Source organism: Asparagus officinalis, chromosome 3 (assembly GCF_001876935.1).
Source record: "Asparagus officinalis chromosome 3, Aspof.V1, whole genome shotgun sequence".
Classification (NCBI taxonomy): Eukaryota; Viridiplantae; Streptophyta; class Magnoliopsida; order Asparagales; family Asparagaceae; genus Asparagus; species Asparagus officinalis.
In genome coordinates, this window is record NC_033796.1 from 42,058,822 (window position 1) to 42,077,039 (window position 18,218).

Consider the following 18,218-nt stretch of genomic DNA (forward strand, 5'->3'; position numbering starts at 1 on the left):
TGCTCGTCGGTTCCTTCCTCCGTTGAGATCTTCTCTTCTACTGGTACTCAATGAACCCCCCCTCTCTTCTTCCCTTATTATAGATCATGATGACGATGATGGAGATTCGATTCTTGTTGTTGTTGTTGTTGTTGTTATTGGTTGTACTGACTGAGGGTTTGGTGGCAGAGTGCTCCGATGGCAGCGTCATCTTTCGATTCGCTGATGCTGAGGATCCGAAGAGAGTAAAGGAGTTGAGAGAATCTAGGGACGGAGAATTTGGGGAGAGAATGGAAGGGGCAGGCGGAAGCGAGGTTTTGGATAGAGAATTTGGAGTTGAGAGTAGGGATTCAGATGTTGAGATGGGGGCTTCGGGATCTGATGCAGTAAGTGAGAAAGAGATGGGATTAGTGGGCTCTAAGATGTGTTTGGAGAGTGAGAATTTGGATGGGATTGAGGTTTTGGGTAGAAATGATGCCTTGACTGAGAAAGGAACTGGCCTGGAAGTGGAATCTGAGATTGGATCACTGGAGAGAGATCAAGGAACTGGATTGAAAGTGGAATCTGAGACTGGTTTGATGGAGAGAGATCAAGGATGTCTCTTGGAAGTGGAACCTGAGTCTGATTCTTTAGAGAGAGATCAAGAAACTGAGATGGATTCAATGAGGGTCTGTGAAGAGCATGAACAAGTGAAGACTTCACAAGTTTGTGTAGACGAGGAGGAAGAGGTAGAGGAGTCCATGGGTGGTGATCGCAAAGAGCATATTACCCGCGTAGAAACCGTTGATGGAAGTCCTGAAAATGGTGAAGCTTCAATTGAATTGGAATCGCGGGGATCTGCAGAGAGTGGACAGGAAATACAAGGCAAAGGTATGCCATGGGATGAAATCTCGGAAGAAGAGAAAAGTTCTGCTGTTGGTGTGGAGCAGAAAGGGCAATCTAGTGATGATCTTCTGCTTACTGAAGAAGTGTCTACACTTGTTGAAGGTGATAATTTTCGAGTTCCAGTTAGTGAGGTTTGCGTAGAACAATTGGATGATGTACTAGTGTCAACAGAAAGGCTTGAAGATGATAGCGAAGCATCAGAGGTCTCTCTTACGGTGGTAGCTGATCTAGATATGGATGCAGAATCTAGTTCTACCCCTATAGAAGAAAATGCAGAGGAAAAGGATACAGCTGGAACGTCTGATATGGTAATTTCAATTACTTCCTTCTGACATGTATAGATTACAGATGCGTGTATATTTCTTTCGATTGTTTGATTACATTTTTCTCCTTAGGGCCTGTTCGTTTGGCCAAAAAAACCTGGAAATCAAAAAATAGGAAACCTATTTCCTATTATAATGGTTTTGAAGTTGTTTGGTTGGCTTAAAAAAGAAGGAAATTATAGAATAGGAGATGAGATGAGATGAGTTGTCACCTTATTATTGGATGATGTGAGTGATTTTTTAAAAAAACTTGTTTTGAGGTTGTTTGGTTGGTTAAAAAAATAAGGAAATGAATTGGAGGTATATTATTGGATGGTGTTTTGAGGTTGTTTGTGTTTGGTTCGTTTTTAAAAATAAGAAAATAGATGAAATGAGATGAGTTGGAGGTATATTATTGGATGATGTGACACGTACTTAAGGAAATTGATTTCTTGTTTTTTTTTTGAGGAAATGGATGGAAAGGAATGTTTAATGAGATGAGATGAGTTGTCACAATATTATTGGATGATGTGTGTGATTTTTAAAAATGAGATAAAATGAGATGTGATGAGTTGGATGATGTGACACATTTCTTGTGTTTGGTTTATTTTTAAAGGTAAGAAAGGAGATGAAATGAGATGAGTTGGAGGATAAAAATAATATTTTATTAGATGTTGTGGTGAGTTTTAGGGATGGAAATGGATAAAAATATTATTTTATTGATTTCCTTGTACCGATTTCCTTTTCTTGGTTTTTAGGAAACCAACCAAACAGCCCCTTAGATGACTAGCGGATTCATCATTGCAACAGTGGATCATTGCAATAGTGGAATCAAACTGTTTGATGGTTGGGTCCATTAACAAGTTGAAAAATTTTAGTTGAATGTAAAGAACTTAAATTTTCTTTGTATTGAATACATGATGATCTGCATGGAGTGTGATCTGTAGGTTGCTCATTTTATGGAATATGATATCTGCTTAGCCGGGGTATGGAATATCATATCTGCTTAGCTTCTTCTGTTTATTTTTTGTATAGGTTGCTTATTTTAAGCCATTGTACGAAAGTAACCATTATCAAATTGTCCGAAAAGGAAAGCAATCCAAATGCTGTAGGTTCCCCATGGTCATTCTACTTTCCTCGGTCCTAGTTCTTTATAGGACAAATTTTCAAAACTAACCTGTTTTGAAACTTATTCTCAAAAAAAGACCGGTTTCAGATTTAATTTTAAAAACCGACCCAGTTTCAGCCAGGTTCAACTCGCGTGAAGTTTTGTTATGTGAAAAACTTCACGGGACTTCAACTCCCGTGAAGTTTGGGATTTTTTTTTCAAAAACCGACCCAGTTTCAGCCCTGAGGCTAAAACTGGGTCGGTTTTTAAAATTAAATCTGAAACGGGTATTTTTTGGGAATTTTTTGGCAAACAAGTCGGTTTTGAAAATTTGTCATTCTTTATAACAATACTTACACGTTTCAACCATTCTGTGGGGCCCATACCATTCTATCACCTTGATGGCAGATGGGCAAGGAAAATTCAGTATTCTTTGGACCCTTTTACATTTAATTTCTCAACAAGTGCCAATGATTGGACTGAAGGAATGCACGAAGGTGGGCTATTTCATCCACAAATCCACTCTGTTTTTTTAGCTCCACCATTTTAAATAAGCCTTATCTCACGACATATTCTTAAAATATTATCTATTTCTGGCTAGGAAAGATAACAGGAAAATCATGACTAGCGTCCTTATTCCTCCTCTTCATGGGCGTAATATCACTTCAACTTTGAAAGGAAGGTACCTGATAGCAGAGACCTGCTTGTTTCCTCCTCATAATCTGATGAACCAAGGAGCTCTAGCACATGAGCATCCTGTAGCTATAACAGTTTTCTCATTAGACTTGTGCAGATATTGGATTCTACCTACTGTAATGACCCAAATCACAATAAAAGCGACCCTAAAAACATCATCCAATACAAAATAAGCCATATAACAAGAATCCTGATGCCACGTTTCTTTTAATGATCTCAAGGACGGGATCACATCTGAGATTTGCATTAGACTCAAAGGAGTTAAAGTCACCTACCTGTCATCAACAGAATTTGATAAAAATCATTATGGAGAGAAACTTCTAAAATGTGTAGCATTTCAATGTGCATCATCTTTTCCTTGCCAAAACTTCTAAAATGTGTAGCATTTGAATCCCAAAATTTCTTCCTTGAAATTTATTCAGGCTAGTGCCTGATAAACACCATAGTAAATTTTGATAAGTGGGATCAGATTCTTGATCAATATTTAAGTCATGGTGTTTGTTATAAGTTTATAGTTAGCAACTTTGCAATATCATTTCAGCTGTAGGCAGGATGTCATCATTTTCATTTAGTATGCTAAGTGTCTATCTGTATCCACATCATATACCTATATTGTTAATCGATAGGGGACATAGATTCTTGCGACATTGCCAATAGGCAAGCTTTTGATGGAAGAAAAATTTGTGTATATTCCAGCTTAGTAATTTGGTAGAATACAGTGTAATTCATTATGTAATTTTTTAATGTAATTTTTTGCTGTTGACCTGATGCTTTTGTATATTTGATGGAGTACCAGGTTTCTGTGGTTGAACATGCTGATCAGAAAAATGGAGATGCAAACAGTGAAGAACCTGCCAGGTGTATTTCTCTTTGAATTCTTAAATAGAACTGTTCATGTACTTGATGATAATACAAATTTGCTGCCCTTTTTCAGTGGCCGCAATTGTTATTTGCTAGGGCTTCCCTGGCACTTCTATGGGCATAGGAGGATAATTTTTTCTGACTAATTTGTTATCTTTTTAAGATTAATTTGTTACTAGATTTTCATCTATATGAAATTTTTGAGTTATTAGTTAGTGGCAGAACCTTAGGCTAAGAAGCATCTCATGTATGTGCGTAAGCCCAAATGTTTTATCATATTCTAGGCCTCCTTACGTTATAGTGTGAATGCAGTCATCTTTGTTGTTTACTAACATTATTGGGTGTATGATAAAATTTATGAGATTTTTCTCATTATCTTTTGATTCTCAAATCACATTGTTTCTGATTCTGGGTGAGAACCATGTCAGTACGAACATTGTGATGAAAAGTTTATAGTGTAAATGTAATAATCTTTTATTGTACCTATAGTATTAGATGTATGATAAAGTTTGAAACTTTTTCTCATTAACTTATGATTGTCAAATCATGGTTTTTGTGATTCAGGGTGAGAACCATTGCAGTTCCAACACTTTTCCTTTGTTCTGGTGCAGCAATACTGCCTCATCCTTCAAAGGTATTAATATCCACATTAATGTTTGAATTGCAATCAATCTCTCTCTCTCTCTCTCTCTCTCTCTCTCTCTTCTTTTTGGAATAATGTTTATCTGAATATATCACTATTGGACAAGAATATTAATTTTTTCACATGGAAATTACATTCATGACTACCTTTCACACTGTTATAATCCTTCAAAGGATTAACAGTTTCTAACCATGCTAGAATGAGAAACCAAAGAAACTGCAGTATATTGGTTATGTGATATAGTGAATAACTGTTACTGCTGATACATAAACTTTAACGTGTAACATGATCAATTTCTTCTGAGCTTTTCCTTTGATAGTAGCTGAATTAAATTAGGAGAACATGCTATCTTTAATAATCTTTATGGTCCTTTAAAGAAACAGGTATATGAGCATGTTAGTATTATTCAAGTAACTCCAGCATATTGGTTATGTAAAATGGTAACTGTGATTTCAGAAGTCATTTAACACCATATAATAATTTGTGAGCGTTCTCATTGTCTAAAATCAGCAAATAAAGTAATACGTTGAAGACGATTTGCAAAGTTATGTTGGCATGATTTGAAAACGTGTTGAAGTGAGTTAGGAGTTGGCATAAAGCGAATAATCTAATATATAAGAGCGACAAAAAGACTAGACTCTAGCATGCAGGAATGAGAGATCAACAGCATCTGGGAAAGGATGTGCAGGCTAAAGACAGAGAGAAGTGACCCACAGTTTGGAAACATTCCTACATTCCACATTTCTGCCTGGGCCAGGTGGCATCCAGGTTATACAGCAAGTAAAATTTAAAAGCGGATGCTCATCATAAGTTCCGCTGCACAAAGAATGCCTATTGATGATCTTCAACCACACTGTTCAGAACAACGAAGAAATTACAACAACTTAGGGGCTTCTCACTTGCTTCATGTTTCTCGTCTCCTTTAACTGTTGATAAGCTCTGGGGCTTATTTCTGTCTTTCATCAAGACTTGTTTGCCCTTCTCCTACTTCGTACTTCTCCGTCTAGTCAAGCAGTCATTGAAATTGAGATATATCTATCATACTTTTATTATTCAATTTTTATTGAAGTCCTGCCATCAATTATGAGTCAACTCCGCCAGTGGACATTACATATTAAATTGTTTATTTGTCTCAAATCATTTCTTGTTTGTCCAATATACCCATGGTCAGTAATGTAGAGTAATAATTTCAGGCATCGACAGGTGGAGAAGATGCTTACTTTGTGGCATGCAAGAACTGGTTTGGTGTGGCAGATGGCGTTGGTCAATGGTCTCTTGAAGGTAACTTTCCTTATGAAATTCAGTTAACAAATTAATTTGTTCTGAAATTTATGTATTATGGACATAACCTTTTTCTTGTTCATGCATATGAATCACCAAAAAGGTTTGGTACCATGAAGTATCTGTTTGTTATATGTGCAAACTCAAGATAATTGTCCTGTAATCTGCATTGTAATTGTAGGACAGCCTCTCTTTACAGGTGACTTCGAAATAAGAATTTCTATATAATTTACATAACGTCTAGTATGTTCATATGGAAAGTAGCTAAATATGATAGTGCCAGTTGGTGCTTGCAAAGTAAAAAACATTATTGTTGGAGAATATGGCTTCTGAGCAATTGATCAAGTAAAATTTGCGGAAAGAAGCATACCTTGTTGATAAGTACAAAATTGATGTACTATTATGTGGTACAATTGCTGACAGTATGTCGTAACAGGATATGCTTCTCTTTCTAAGTACAAAAATGATACAATTGTGGACGGTAGGTCACAACATGATATGCTTATCTTGTTGCTAAGTACAAAAATGTATACTACTCTGAGGTACAATAATAAATAATAGTTTAGCCTGTCAAGTGACACCTATGGAGAAGCCATTAAGCTCGGATATGCCAAGAGACTTATGATGTATATGTCGCACAAGAAATTTGTTTGATATCTTTGTTGTGTTGTATGTATTGTTCTAGTGATTGTTGTTTGTTTGGTAGAACAGGAGCGTATTTTGCTTTTATCAGAATGTTTTTCTGTGTTTAGATCATAGGAAGAGCATCCTGTATAGCTTTGGGGGATAGACATAGACCTAGGAAGCACAAACACATTTAAGTGAGCCATTGTCCATGTCTAACACATCTAGGATGACAGAACTTGGACGACAAGTATTAGACATACTGGACCCATCTTGACGAAAAATCATGTTTTAGAGTCAAGTCAGTGTTAAAATAATTAAAAAAATGAATTTTCGGCATGGTAGAACTTTCATAAACTAAACTACCTAATAAAGATTCTCTTACATTATTTAAAATATGTCTCTCTGATCTCTTTATCATTTATATTTGTCCTCCTTTTTCATCATTTTCTTCTCCATTCAGGTCTTTTCTCTTTAAATCCGAAATACCTCCATTAAAAGTGAAATCTTTATGTTTAAAAAGCCAAACAGGCAAACACTGTCCAACCTTAAAAGTCCATGGTTTCTTTTGTTGAACTTCTGCCTGCATGATACAGTAGGACAGAGTAAGCTGTCAATATATGAATATTCTGAGACTTGCTCTTCTAATCTTTTCAAATAAGAGTCATAAGACAATAATATAAAATGAGATCTAAAAAAATATATTATAAATTTAAGTACTATACCATTAATATGTTCTAGGCACTGCCCTAGGAGCCAGTTTCCCAGTGTAGAATTATGCTAATCCTTGTGCAACACCCTGACAGTCCGGAGTCCTCTCTGTAGCAAGCTCGAGAAAAATATGAGAACTGCTTTCTTTAAAAACACAAAACTGAAAAAATTTGCCCTCTATATCATACTTTTCCATGGATCTCATATAAAGGTCCGTCCTATTAGTAGCTCCCCTCAGCTTTAACGATGATTTTGTCAGTGTCTCAATTCCAAGGTTATAAAGCAATACCAAATTACCAATGACAAATAAATCTCTATTAAGTGTAGGTTTACTTTGTCTTGATACATGGACGAATCATGCATCATTTATGTGTTTTGTCCTGTCTCTAGTTTTATGATTTCACTTCATGCTGATATCCATAGGTTCTTACAATATCACGTGAACATTTGTGGTATCTGTAGGAATAAATGCAGGGTTATATGCTAGAGAATTGATGGACAACTGTGCGAAGATTGTATCAGAATGTGCAGGACTTCCAGAAACAAGACCAGACCAAGTTCTTGTTAAGAGTGCTGCTGAAGCACGTTCTCCTGGTTCATCTACTGTTTTGGTTGCTTATTTCGACGGCCAGGTTCGTTCTTATGAAAGTTAATAATTACATAAGTCACGCATAAAGTTGTTAACACCTTGATAGAGTGCCAAGCATTTTCCTTGTTTCTTATCTGAAGTGGCTATACATGAATAAAATTAACTGGTTTCTCTGCAGTGGTAAAGAATTAATACTAAGTGACCAATTCATTTATATAATTCACATCAGATTCCAATAATCTTCTCTATGTTCTTATGCAGTCAGACTGATTGTATCCCTAAAAGCAATTTTTTTTCCATGTCCCACATCTGTATACCTATTGCTGCTGGTTTTTCAATTATATTCTCTTATGTTCTTAAGACAGGAATGATGCAAGCTCTCGGTCCTTAGGAATTCCTTGATTAAACTAATGCCTTTCATTTGAGGTCGGGAAGGCAATGGCATCCTATATCTCATTAGTCTTGAACCTGTTTTGTGTGAACTTGTGATATTTATGTTACAAGGTACTTTGAAAAGGAGATGTTCCCATGTCAGATATAGATACATCTGGTTAGGGGTGGAAAGGAATGGTGCTCGCATTTATATTTGTTTAAAAATTTTAATTCAAATATGAATTCGAATATTAGTCTCTGATTTTTTTTAATTTGAATATGAATACAAATACCTTTCGACTATTTCTCAAATACTATGGTAAATTTATTTGATATATAATTTACAGTTAACAAATGGTAAACTATGTAATTTATAAGAACCATATTTTGTTGAAGAAATTTGATTTAGTTAAAATTAGTTATAGAACTTAAATTACAATTGGTATAGAATTTAAATTACAAAATATAGATGGATAAAAAACATAACATCATGCCTGTAGTAATAAAGATTATAGGGAATGAACACTTAAATAAATATTTGATAATAAAACTAATTGAGTACATCTTGTTAAATTCTCTTCGTTTGTGAACCAAAAACTGAAAACTATTTGTTTACTATAAATGAACTACTGAATCGAGTATAATGACCGAATAGTTAGACGAACAATTAACGAACAATTTGTTAAATATTTGGTTCGTTTTCCACCGCTAACACGTTAATCTGATACTATAGATACATGTCCATCTCTCCATTCCCTACATCTGATACTCTGATACTATCAGTACATGCCTATTTCTCCTTTTCAATGCATCCTAAAAATTTGCATGTATTCTGGATATGTGAAAGCCATAACAAATGGGTATCCAAGACCAAGTTAAAAATATCGTGTTTGAATGATGACTTCACATATCTACCTGATTTGCAAATGAATTTGCTTTTGTATAATTTCTTGTTCTTAATATGGAATATGATGGTATAGTAAGTATGAGTCTAGGTAAGATAAAATAGAATGACATTCGAGATATCATGCTTTTCTAAGTGTTGCAGATGTTGCAGATAAGGGTTATCACGCGCGCGCGCGCATGTACCCACCCACACACACCAACACCCACACCCACATGTTTGATTTATTACTTTTGTATCTGCAAGATTTATTACTTTTGTATCTGCAAGATTTATTTCTTTTGTATATGCAAAAGCATATGAATCCTTTTATATTTTTAGAATTTGTTGTATTCAAACACTCCTGCTGCATCATGTCCATATCTCCTTACCATAGATGTCTTGGCGCATCACGGACAAAAGATAAGGCAATCTCATAAAGCAACAAATGATGCACGACCTAAACCATTCTATGTTTGCATTGATCATAGCAGGTTGTCTTCTCTCGAAGTGCAGATAGCCAAAATTGATGTCAGCTTAGATTGAATCTTAACACAGTTACATCAGCTCGTTTCTTTCGGGGTCCATGTCTGAATAGAAAGCAACTACCCTATGGTCATCTGAATATTAGTTGAGCATTTTCTTTTGCATTGTTCAACAGGTACTTCATGTAGCTAACATTGGAGATTCAGGATTCCTTTTGATACGGAATGGAACAGTACATAAAAGATCCACCCCTATGGTCTACGGATTTAACTTCCCCTTACAGATAGAAAGAGGAGATGATCCCTCAAGGCTGATTCAGGTACCTCTTTAAGCGTATTGGTTCTATCACTAGAATTACTCATTAGATTCCTAGAGATTTGAGAACCATACTAACGTTACACTTGATTCCAGTCATACACAATTGATCTAGATGAAGGCGATGTAATAGTAACAGCAACCGATGGTCTCTTTGACAATTTATATGAGCAAGAAGTGGAAGCTATCGTTAACGAATCTCTACAAACAAATCTCAAATCTGTGGTATGAACTTGAGCAGTGTTCCTTGTGTTTGTTTTAATTTAATGATTGTACTCAGGTGGTTTTTTATTTTGTTCAACTTCACAGGAGATTGCAGAGATTTTGGCATTGAAGGCACAGGAAGTAGGGAGATCAGCATCAGTAAGAAGTCCCTTTTCTGATGCTGCCCATATTGCTGGGTACCCAACTTTTGTTGGAGGCAAGCTTGATGATGTAACAGTTGTTGTTTCAATAGTACAGAGATCCAGGACATGATTTTCCACGTCAAGTTAAGAAAACTGTGGCCTAGAACCATATAATGGAATCAAATCAGGAAGAGATACATAACATAGAGGGGACATTACCAAAGTTACTAAATGTTCAGTCTCATGACAGTAGTTTTCACATCGACATCCCTCAAACTCTTAACTCATCACATCGACATTCCTCAAACTATTAAAAGTTATGACAAGATAAAGCTGCTGCTGTAACAAGGAGAGTAGCAAGTGATGGTGCAAGGAGAGAGCCAGCAGCTGAATGAATTGGCGAGGGTGCTGGAACTCTGGCAACACTTCCTCCGACAGATGGGGAGCCTAATGGTGTTGCTGCTGGAGAAAACACTGCAGGTATGGGATTAATTGCATGTCAACTTGAGAAATCATAAAGGGAAAAAAAATTCATTTATGTGCTTAAATTGTTTATGTGAATGTGCTCTTGTCTCAACTTGATTCTGTTCATTTATTAATAAAAGCTGCATATGTTGTAGATTAATCTTGTTTTGGTCTATACATTGAACTTAATTGTTAATTCATAGTTCATGATGTACACACTGGAAAGCATATTTAATACAACAAAGTGAAACAGCATTCTGCGGAGGTTGACCTAACTAAATATATGCTATGCCTTTGCTCATCTTCGAAAGGAAATTGCTGTTGTTGGTTTAATATATGTAAGAAGATCAATGTTCACATACACGTGTTATTCCAAAGCGAGTTAAGGAGTTGGGAGATTCGTTTGATGACTGTGAGGTGTTGTTTGTAAGTGGGTTTTTTGGCCTCATGGGCCAAACTGTTACCCGATCCGTTAAGATGTGATCTGGTTGTTGACTGCTTATATACTAGAGAATATATACTAGAGAAGTGATACTCGAAGAGTCCAAAATTTGCATTTTAATACCTTAAACATGATAAGTTTCCTCGGAATTTCTCGGGTGGTATTCATAAGCTAAATTAAGAACATGTTAATCTTTAATCTTTGTTGGATATACTGTTTAACATATAATTCTATTTTAAAATAGAAACCATGGTGGTTCTAACAATAAATTCAACAAGCATGCTAAAAAAGTTATAAATTAGCTTGTGAGTATCACATGGAAAAATTTAGGGAATGATTCTCAACGTTCGCGTAACACAAGTATTAAAGCGCAAATGATAGAAAGTAAGAAGTCATTAACAAACAACAAACAGCCACTGGTAGCTAAACCTGTGCCTACAAAAGCGAGAAAAAGTAGGGCATGTTTGTTTGGAGTTCATCGGGGTTTAAGATGAAATAGGGTGAATGGTTTCCCTTAACTTCCCTCCTCCTCTATTCTACTCAATCCAAACACACCCAAAAAAAGCGAGGAATATTTCGAAGATGAAAACATACCAGGAGCGGCCACAGGTGCACCTATTGCCACTGAGAAAAAAAAAAAAAAAAAAAAAAAAAGACAAGTTTAATTTCAATGGGAGCAGCAAAGAACAACAAGGACAGGAGAAAATCTCACTGGCTCATCTTGCTGTAAAGGAGGGTTCTGACCCCGCAAGCAGAAGGCAGCGCGAGTGCCTTTGGCGTATTAAGGCTTAATCCCGTAGTTAGGCGGCCGCAACCCAGCCCTTTGAAAGCCTGGCAGAGGCAGGAACCTCCTTCACCAAACCTCTTGAGGCCCCGCGCCAGCACGGCCCCTGTGGCTCCCCTGTTGCTCTCACGCTTCCTCGACGAACCCCAAGCAATCAGCCAAGCTCCACGGAGAGCAAGGAGCAGTCTGCAGACCGTGGGTGCTGGCTGCTCGGCTGCTGCTGCCTGCCCTTCGGCTCTACGCAACAGTGGGATGACCGACAGACCACAAGCAATTGAGAGGAGGGCCAAGGCCCAACAAGCCCTCTTGCCTGCGAAAGCGGCCATCGTCGTCGTCGTCGTCGCTGTTGTTGTTGTTTGGTTTTTGAGAGGGGAGGTGGGAGGAGGTATTAATAATACAAGGGAGCGTTTAATTACGGAGTGTAGCTGTAGTTGTGGAAGAGGGGAAGGAAAGGGTTTTCCTTCCTGGGGTTTGGTGAGGTGGGAGCTGATGATGATCGACGGGTGTAGGTAGGGGTGTGGGTGGAATGATGGGTTGGGGGTGGTAAAGTTCACTTGGCCAACTTTCAAGAAGCCTTTTTATTTTTGTTTTTCCCCCTTATATTATCTTCACTTGTTTATTTGCTGCGTAATTAGTGGGTGTTGTGAGAAGAAAGGAAAATGGAATGGACGCCTGTTTTGAGGTTGGAAGTTTATGATGAAAATTGATGCATGGAGGGGTGTGAAGTTTCTTGTCCCAAAGCATACGGACCCAGCTTGTCTAGTCCTAATGTGTAGTGGGGGTGAGCGCGGTGGGGATATTTTACCCAATGCATCGTGTTGGTGGAAAATACTACAGATATAGTCTTATGCCCTGTTTGGATGGAGGGTAGAGAGGGAGAGGGGAAGAGAAATGAGGTTTTCATCTTGTTTGGGAGTTTTTTTAAGGAGGGTAGAGAGGAGGAAGGAAGGGGAAAGGAGGTTAAAATTGTTTGGTTTTCTTTCCCCCCAATTTGGACAGTAGAGGAGGGTAAAGGAGGGTAAAGGGGTGTAATGACATTCTTACCCCCATCAAAACAAATAAAAGGCCTGATGTGTTATTAGTATAAAGTCATTTATGTAAATTTACATATATTTACTTCCTTTCACCTTCATTCACCTTACTCAACTCCCAAACAACATATTACAATTCTCTTCACTTCCCTTCCCTTCCCATTGTTTACCTTTCCTTCCCTTCCCTTAGTAAACTCCCAAACACACCATTAATCCTGATGAAGGGGGCGTGTGCTGTTGGACATTTCCCTCAATTGCATCATGTTGGGGAAAATTACTACACTACACACAATGGTGGGTAGCATTCCCTTCGGAGCGATCCGCATGCGAGGGAGTAGTTCCTGACTCCGGTAGGGGGCAAATTTGTCATTTTCTCCGATCCATTGAAGATTGAGAACCATCTGATGCTCATAATCCTACGTAGGTGACTTTTAAGGGCTTACATAGTCCATCAGGGTTAGCAGTGAATATATCCTCCCTACTATCGACATACAGCTGGTAGACGCCTAGTAGTTCTATTATTATAGATAGACTCAGAAGTGCATGTCTGGAATCGACAAGGGAGGAGAATAGATTTTTGTAACTTGTTTAAAACTGATACGACTGTCTGATGTACCGACACGTTACAGTTTGAGCGCACTGACTTGAAATCGCTAGCGAGACGTATGTCGCGCTCTTCTTTCTCCCTGTGCGGTATTCTACAAACAACGTTCCGTAGGAATATTTTCCTTATGTTGGTGGAGTGTTATGTTTAATATGTATATATGTACCTATATATTTGTCCTGCACACTGTTTGATGCATGTCCTGGTTCTGTTTGTTTAAGTCACCAACAATTGTTTTCTCTTGGGGCTTAAATAAATCGCTTCTTTAACACTTGCGAAGCTGAATTAACTAACGCTAAGAGCATCTCCAACGGCTTCCACATCTTCTTAAAATACTCAATTTTGAGAAATATAGAGCTATTTTTAGGTTTAAGAGTTTTTCCATCTCATTCCCTAAAATGGGGATGGAGAAGAAAAAAAGATGGTCTTTCTCCCAAATCTGTAGCATTTTGTAAAAAATCTTCCTTCTCCAGATTCTTGAAAGTAACATTATCATAAATATCTCACATTCTCCAAAAAAAAAATATATCTAATACTTTATTGAGTTTTATATTGTTATAATAAAATATCAAACATTTATTTTCTTAATAATTATTGAGTATGTAGTATGTTTTATAGTTGTAAAAAATGTCTAAATACCTAAAATGGAGAAACTGTTGGAGTTGAAGTAAAAATATTTTAGAGAATTTGATATTTTGTTTCCTCATTTTAAAAAAATTATGGTGAAACTGTAAGAGATGTTCTAAATGTGCCTAGTGGTAACTGATCATATAAATTTGAGGAGGAGGAAAGGCGTCCGTTATGCTTACTGGAGGTGAGCTGACTACAGAATAATAATAACGATGATAGAGGAGCACCCTAGCGCAGTGGTGGTGGCCGTAGGATCTGAGCTTTCTTCTGAGTTGGTTGTTGGGATGCGGGCGTGGGCGAGTCATAATTAAGGACGAGACGTTTTCTTTTTGAAAGCAGAGAAAAGCGGTTTGACTATATTTGACCGTCGTCCACAAATGCTGCCATAATTTGTTGTCAGTTTGTCTCCTTAATTAGGATACCTTGTTTTAAGCCTCGTGAGCGTTCTGACGTTTCCTCTGTCGCACTCTTACATCATGGTCTGCTTGCTTGTTGCTTGAACTCGCAGTTCATTAATATACGTTTTGTCACTGTCCTACTCATGTATGAGACATTGCTGAGGTATACAACGGTCAATAAGCATCACTAGGTAGTTAAGATTGTAGGCTAATTACATAGTAAATAGGCATCACTAGATAGTCTCTCAATAAATATTTTCATTGGAGTGATGTGCATGACTTTTCTATGTTGAGAATGGAAATATATGGCCTTAAAATTGCATAAATAAAGCTGGTCCCTCATTTGTGTATTGATGTCTTACATGTAGGTCTGCCCAAACGGGTCAGCCTTGCCCGGCAAATAGGACCCGGGCCCCTGCCCAGGGCGAGCGGGACAACCCGGTTATTTTCTCTTTTTTTTTTTTGCTTAAAATATTTTTTTAAAAATTCAAGAGTAAATAACAATAAATTAAACGAAATTTTGATAAAAAAAAACTTAATCATATTATTAATCACTTGTAATTATATAATTTACAAATGCAAAAAATCATAGAAATTAAAATGATAAGAATAAATTCTTTATTAATAATCAGTTAATCACTAACAATTATAAATTTATTTTAAAATTTGTTGCATCACAAGAGATGAATACATCTCAACTAGGTTGACATCTACTCATCTATACCACTATTATTTACAACTCTTAGCAATTATCATAAATTTCCAGCTAAGAAATAAAAATTACAAACTAATGAATAATTTCTACTATTTATCTCTATCTCCTATTGTCAACTTTTCAAATTTATCTTCAATACTAGCTATCCAATCGATGCTTTGAGTTCAATTCTCGTACCTCCACCAATCTTGTAGGCATATTACCGCCTGTACGGTAGACGGATCTAACGATGTCATGTGGTCGTCGATCAAACGTCCTGATATGCTGAAGGCTGATTCCGAAGCTACTATGGAAACCTGAAATGTTAGTAAGTCACGAGGCATGATGGATTGTATATGATAAAATGGATTGTATATGATATGAAACTGTTCCATATACTCTCCACCATTACAAAATATCGAAACTATTATTTTGACTTTAACTAAAGATGCAGTTAAATATTATTCAAATTCAAAAACTTTCATTGATGATCTAGATCCAGATCCGGATCCACCGGTTAGCTGAGCTATCAATAATTTCCTATCAAAACTCTTACATTTGCCCCGACTTTAACTCGTAGGCAGAAGCTGTTGGTTGATGTGTACTTACACTATATCTAGCTGCATACTTATCATATAATCTTTAAAAATAAGTTCTAATGATATTATGATAAGTAAGAGCAATAATAGTTTGACCATCATCAATGTCTATTATCATGTTACCATACAAAGAATTTAATAAATTTCGAAGGCCAACATCCTTCAAACATAAATCAATAAGAACCCCCAAACCAAAAATAATAGGAATAGATCTAAAATACTTATTAAATTTATTATCCATTTAAAAATCATATTTCTAAAATAATTATCCATATGATAATTATTAAAAAAAGTTTGAATATTTAAAACTTGTAAAGCAACTTGAATAACAGTTGGATAATAACAACTAGATAATAACATAGTAGCATCATAAAAAAACTTGTAACATCTCTTTTACACTATATATAACTAATCATTCATCCTCAGTTATTCCATACATATTACCAGAGCTCGAATTAGAAATATAGAAAGTAATAAAATTATTTATAACTTTTGTATACTTTACTGCTACATTTAACATTGCATATATAGAATTTCACCTATGGTCAACATCTTTTGGAAATAATCTGGGTTTAAATTTTTTTATTTTACACAATTGTTTTCATCTTTTAAGTATTTGTTCAGAAGCATTATGAGCATAAGCTATTGTCCTAACCTTTTCTATTATGGATTTAATTTCACCAAATGTAATTTGAACAATTAAATTTAAAATATGACACATACATTTAATATGAAAAATATCATCATGACATGACAATGATTTGATATGATCAACAGCTACATTATTATTACTTGTATTATCTAGTGAAGAATAAATTTTTTTTTAATTTCTAATTTTATAAGTTTTTCTATTTTTAAATTTGTAATATTAATACCACTATGCGAATCTTCAAATGCAATAAAAGAAATAATTTTTTAAACATTTACCAATTATCATCAATTCAGTGCGATGTGATACATAAATAATTAGTTTGTGCTCTAGATGTCCAAATATCACAAGTTAAAGAAAATTTACAGTTTAAATTTTGAAAATAAGAAATTATTTTTGTTTGTTCATCGTGATAATATTTCAAAATATCACGTCGACAAGATTGATAATTTTTTTTTAAAATGGGGGATAAAAACCATCTGTAATCATATTTTCAAATTCATCATCTTCTACTAATTTAAAAGGAATATGTTTATGAACAATAAACATGATGACACATTTCCTGGCTTTAATTGCGTCATATTTCCAACTACCGAGACTACCGGAGGATGATGATTGGGAGAGTAAAGATTGGGGATATCACCTTGAGGTACCTCTGTTGTGCTTTTCTAAATGACGTTTGAGGTGGTTGGTACTGCTTTTATGATGAGCTTGGAAAATATGACCGCACAACGCACACTTAGCTTTCTGGGTGAGAAGTCTACCGTGTTGATCCCTAATGACTTATATCTTCTCAAAGAAGTTTCACACATCGGATATTGGCCTTTTAGGAGCTCTAGGTGTGAAATCATCGCCACCGGATTTATGATCAACATCGGTAGGAGGAGTAACTGTAACTCCTGTAGTAAGAGTATTAGGACCCGTTTCAACATCGGAAGTTGGGATTTGCCCTTCATAATTAGAGGAGTAAGCCATTTGATTGAAGAATTAGAGAGCAAAAGCGAGAATAAGAAAGTATTAGAGAGAAGCATATGAGTTTTTGATGAGAAAAACAAATGAAAACTCCCTCTATTTATAGGGGCAGTCTCCTAGCCAAATGACCAAAATACCCTCAAAATTTGACTGTTTTGACCGCTTCGGGGGTATTTTGGTCAAAATCGCAAAAATAGTCATTACGGCTGTTGGACCGGGCTGGGTTTGGGCTAGCCCGGCTCGGCAAACAGCGTCACAGCCCGAACCCAGCCTGGCCAAACGGTCACATTTGTGATCGTTGTGGCCCCCGGGCTAGGCCGTTTTGGCCCGGCCCGTTTCCCCCGCGAGTCCAGGCCCGGACTCGGCTACCCCGATCAAGCCCTTTTGCTGGCCAGGCCAGACTAGGTTTGGTGCGGGCACCGACGAAGCGGCCCGGGCCTTGGGCCCAGATGGACAGCCTTACTCATGTATGAGAAGTAAGGACACTGTCACTGAGACATTGTTGAGGAGAAACTATACAACGGTCAATAAGCATCACTAGATAGTTAAGATTGTATGCTAATTACAAAGTAAATAGGCATCACTATCTAGTTTCTCTATAAATATTTTCATTGAAGTGATGTGCATGACTTTTCTATGTTGAGAATGGAAATATATGGCCTTAAAATTGCAAAAGGCTGGTCCCTCATTTGTGTATTGATGTCTTACATGGCTTCAATGTGTTAGGATCCATTAGCTGAAACTCGAGTTCGATCAATCCCGACCCTTACTAAGTAAGTTCCCAGTGTGTGGGTCTCATCTTTCGTTCCAGCACTTTAGGTTAAGGGCCTGTTTGCTTGCTAAAAAAATGAGAACCCCCCCCCCCCCC

At 36.6% G+C, this 18,218-nt stretch overlaps 1 protein-coding gene across 1 annotated transcript; it reads left to right on the forward strand.

Moving 5' to 3' along the window:
• On the forward strand, positions 7–10,707 carry LOC109833933 (probable protein phosphatase 2C 71). The gene is made up of 9 exons (XM_020401798.1): positions 7–43; positions 169–1,172; positions 3,767–3,828; positions 4,396–4,465; positions 5,668–5,755; positions 7,553–7,722; positions 9,596–9,739; positions 9,832–9,960; positions 10,045–10,707. Exons 2-9 carry the CDS (start codon positions 270–272, stop codon positions 10,210–10,212), a joined length of 1,734 nt encoding a protein of 577 aa, XP_020257387.1. The 5' UTR covers positions 7–43; positions 169–269; the 3' UTR covers positions 10,213–10,707.

Excerpts from the sequence above, each read along its gene's own strand:
- LOC109833933 (XM_020401798.1), top strand. The coding sequence starts at position 270 with ATGGAAGGGGCAGGCGGAAGCGAGGTTTTGGATAGAGAATTTGGAGTT. Across the intron at positions 5,756-7,552 it reads TGGTCAATGGTCTCTTGAAG|GAATAAATGCAGGGTTATAT; the intron begins GTAACTTTCCTT and ends TGGTATCTGTAG. Across the intron at positions 7,723-9,595 it reads TTGCTTATTTCGACGGCCAG|GTACTTCATGTAGCTAACAT; the intron begins GTTCGTTCTTAT and ends ATTGTTCAACAG.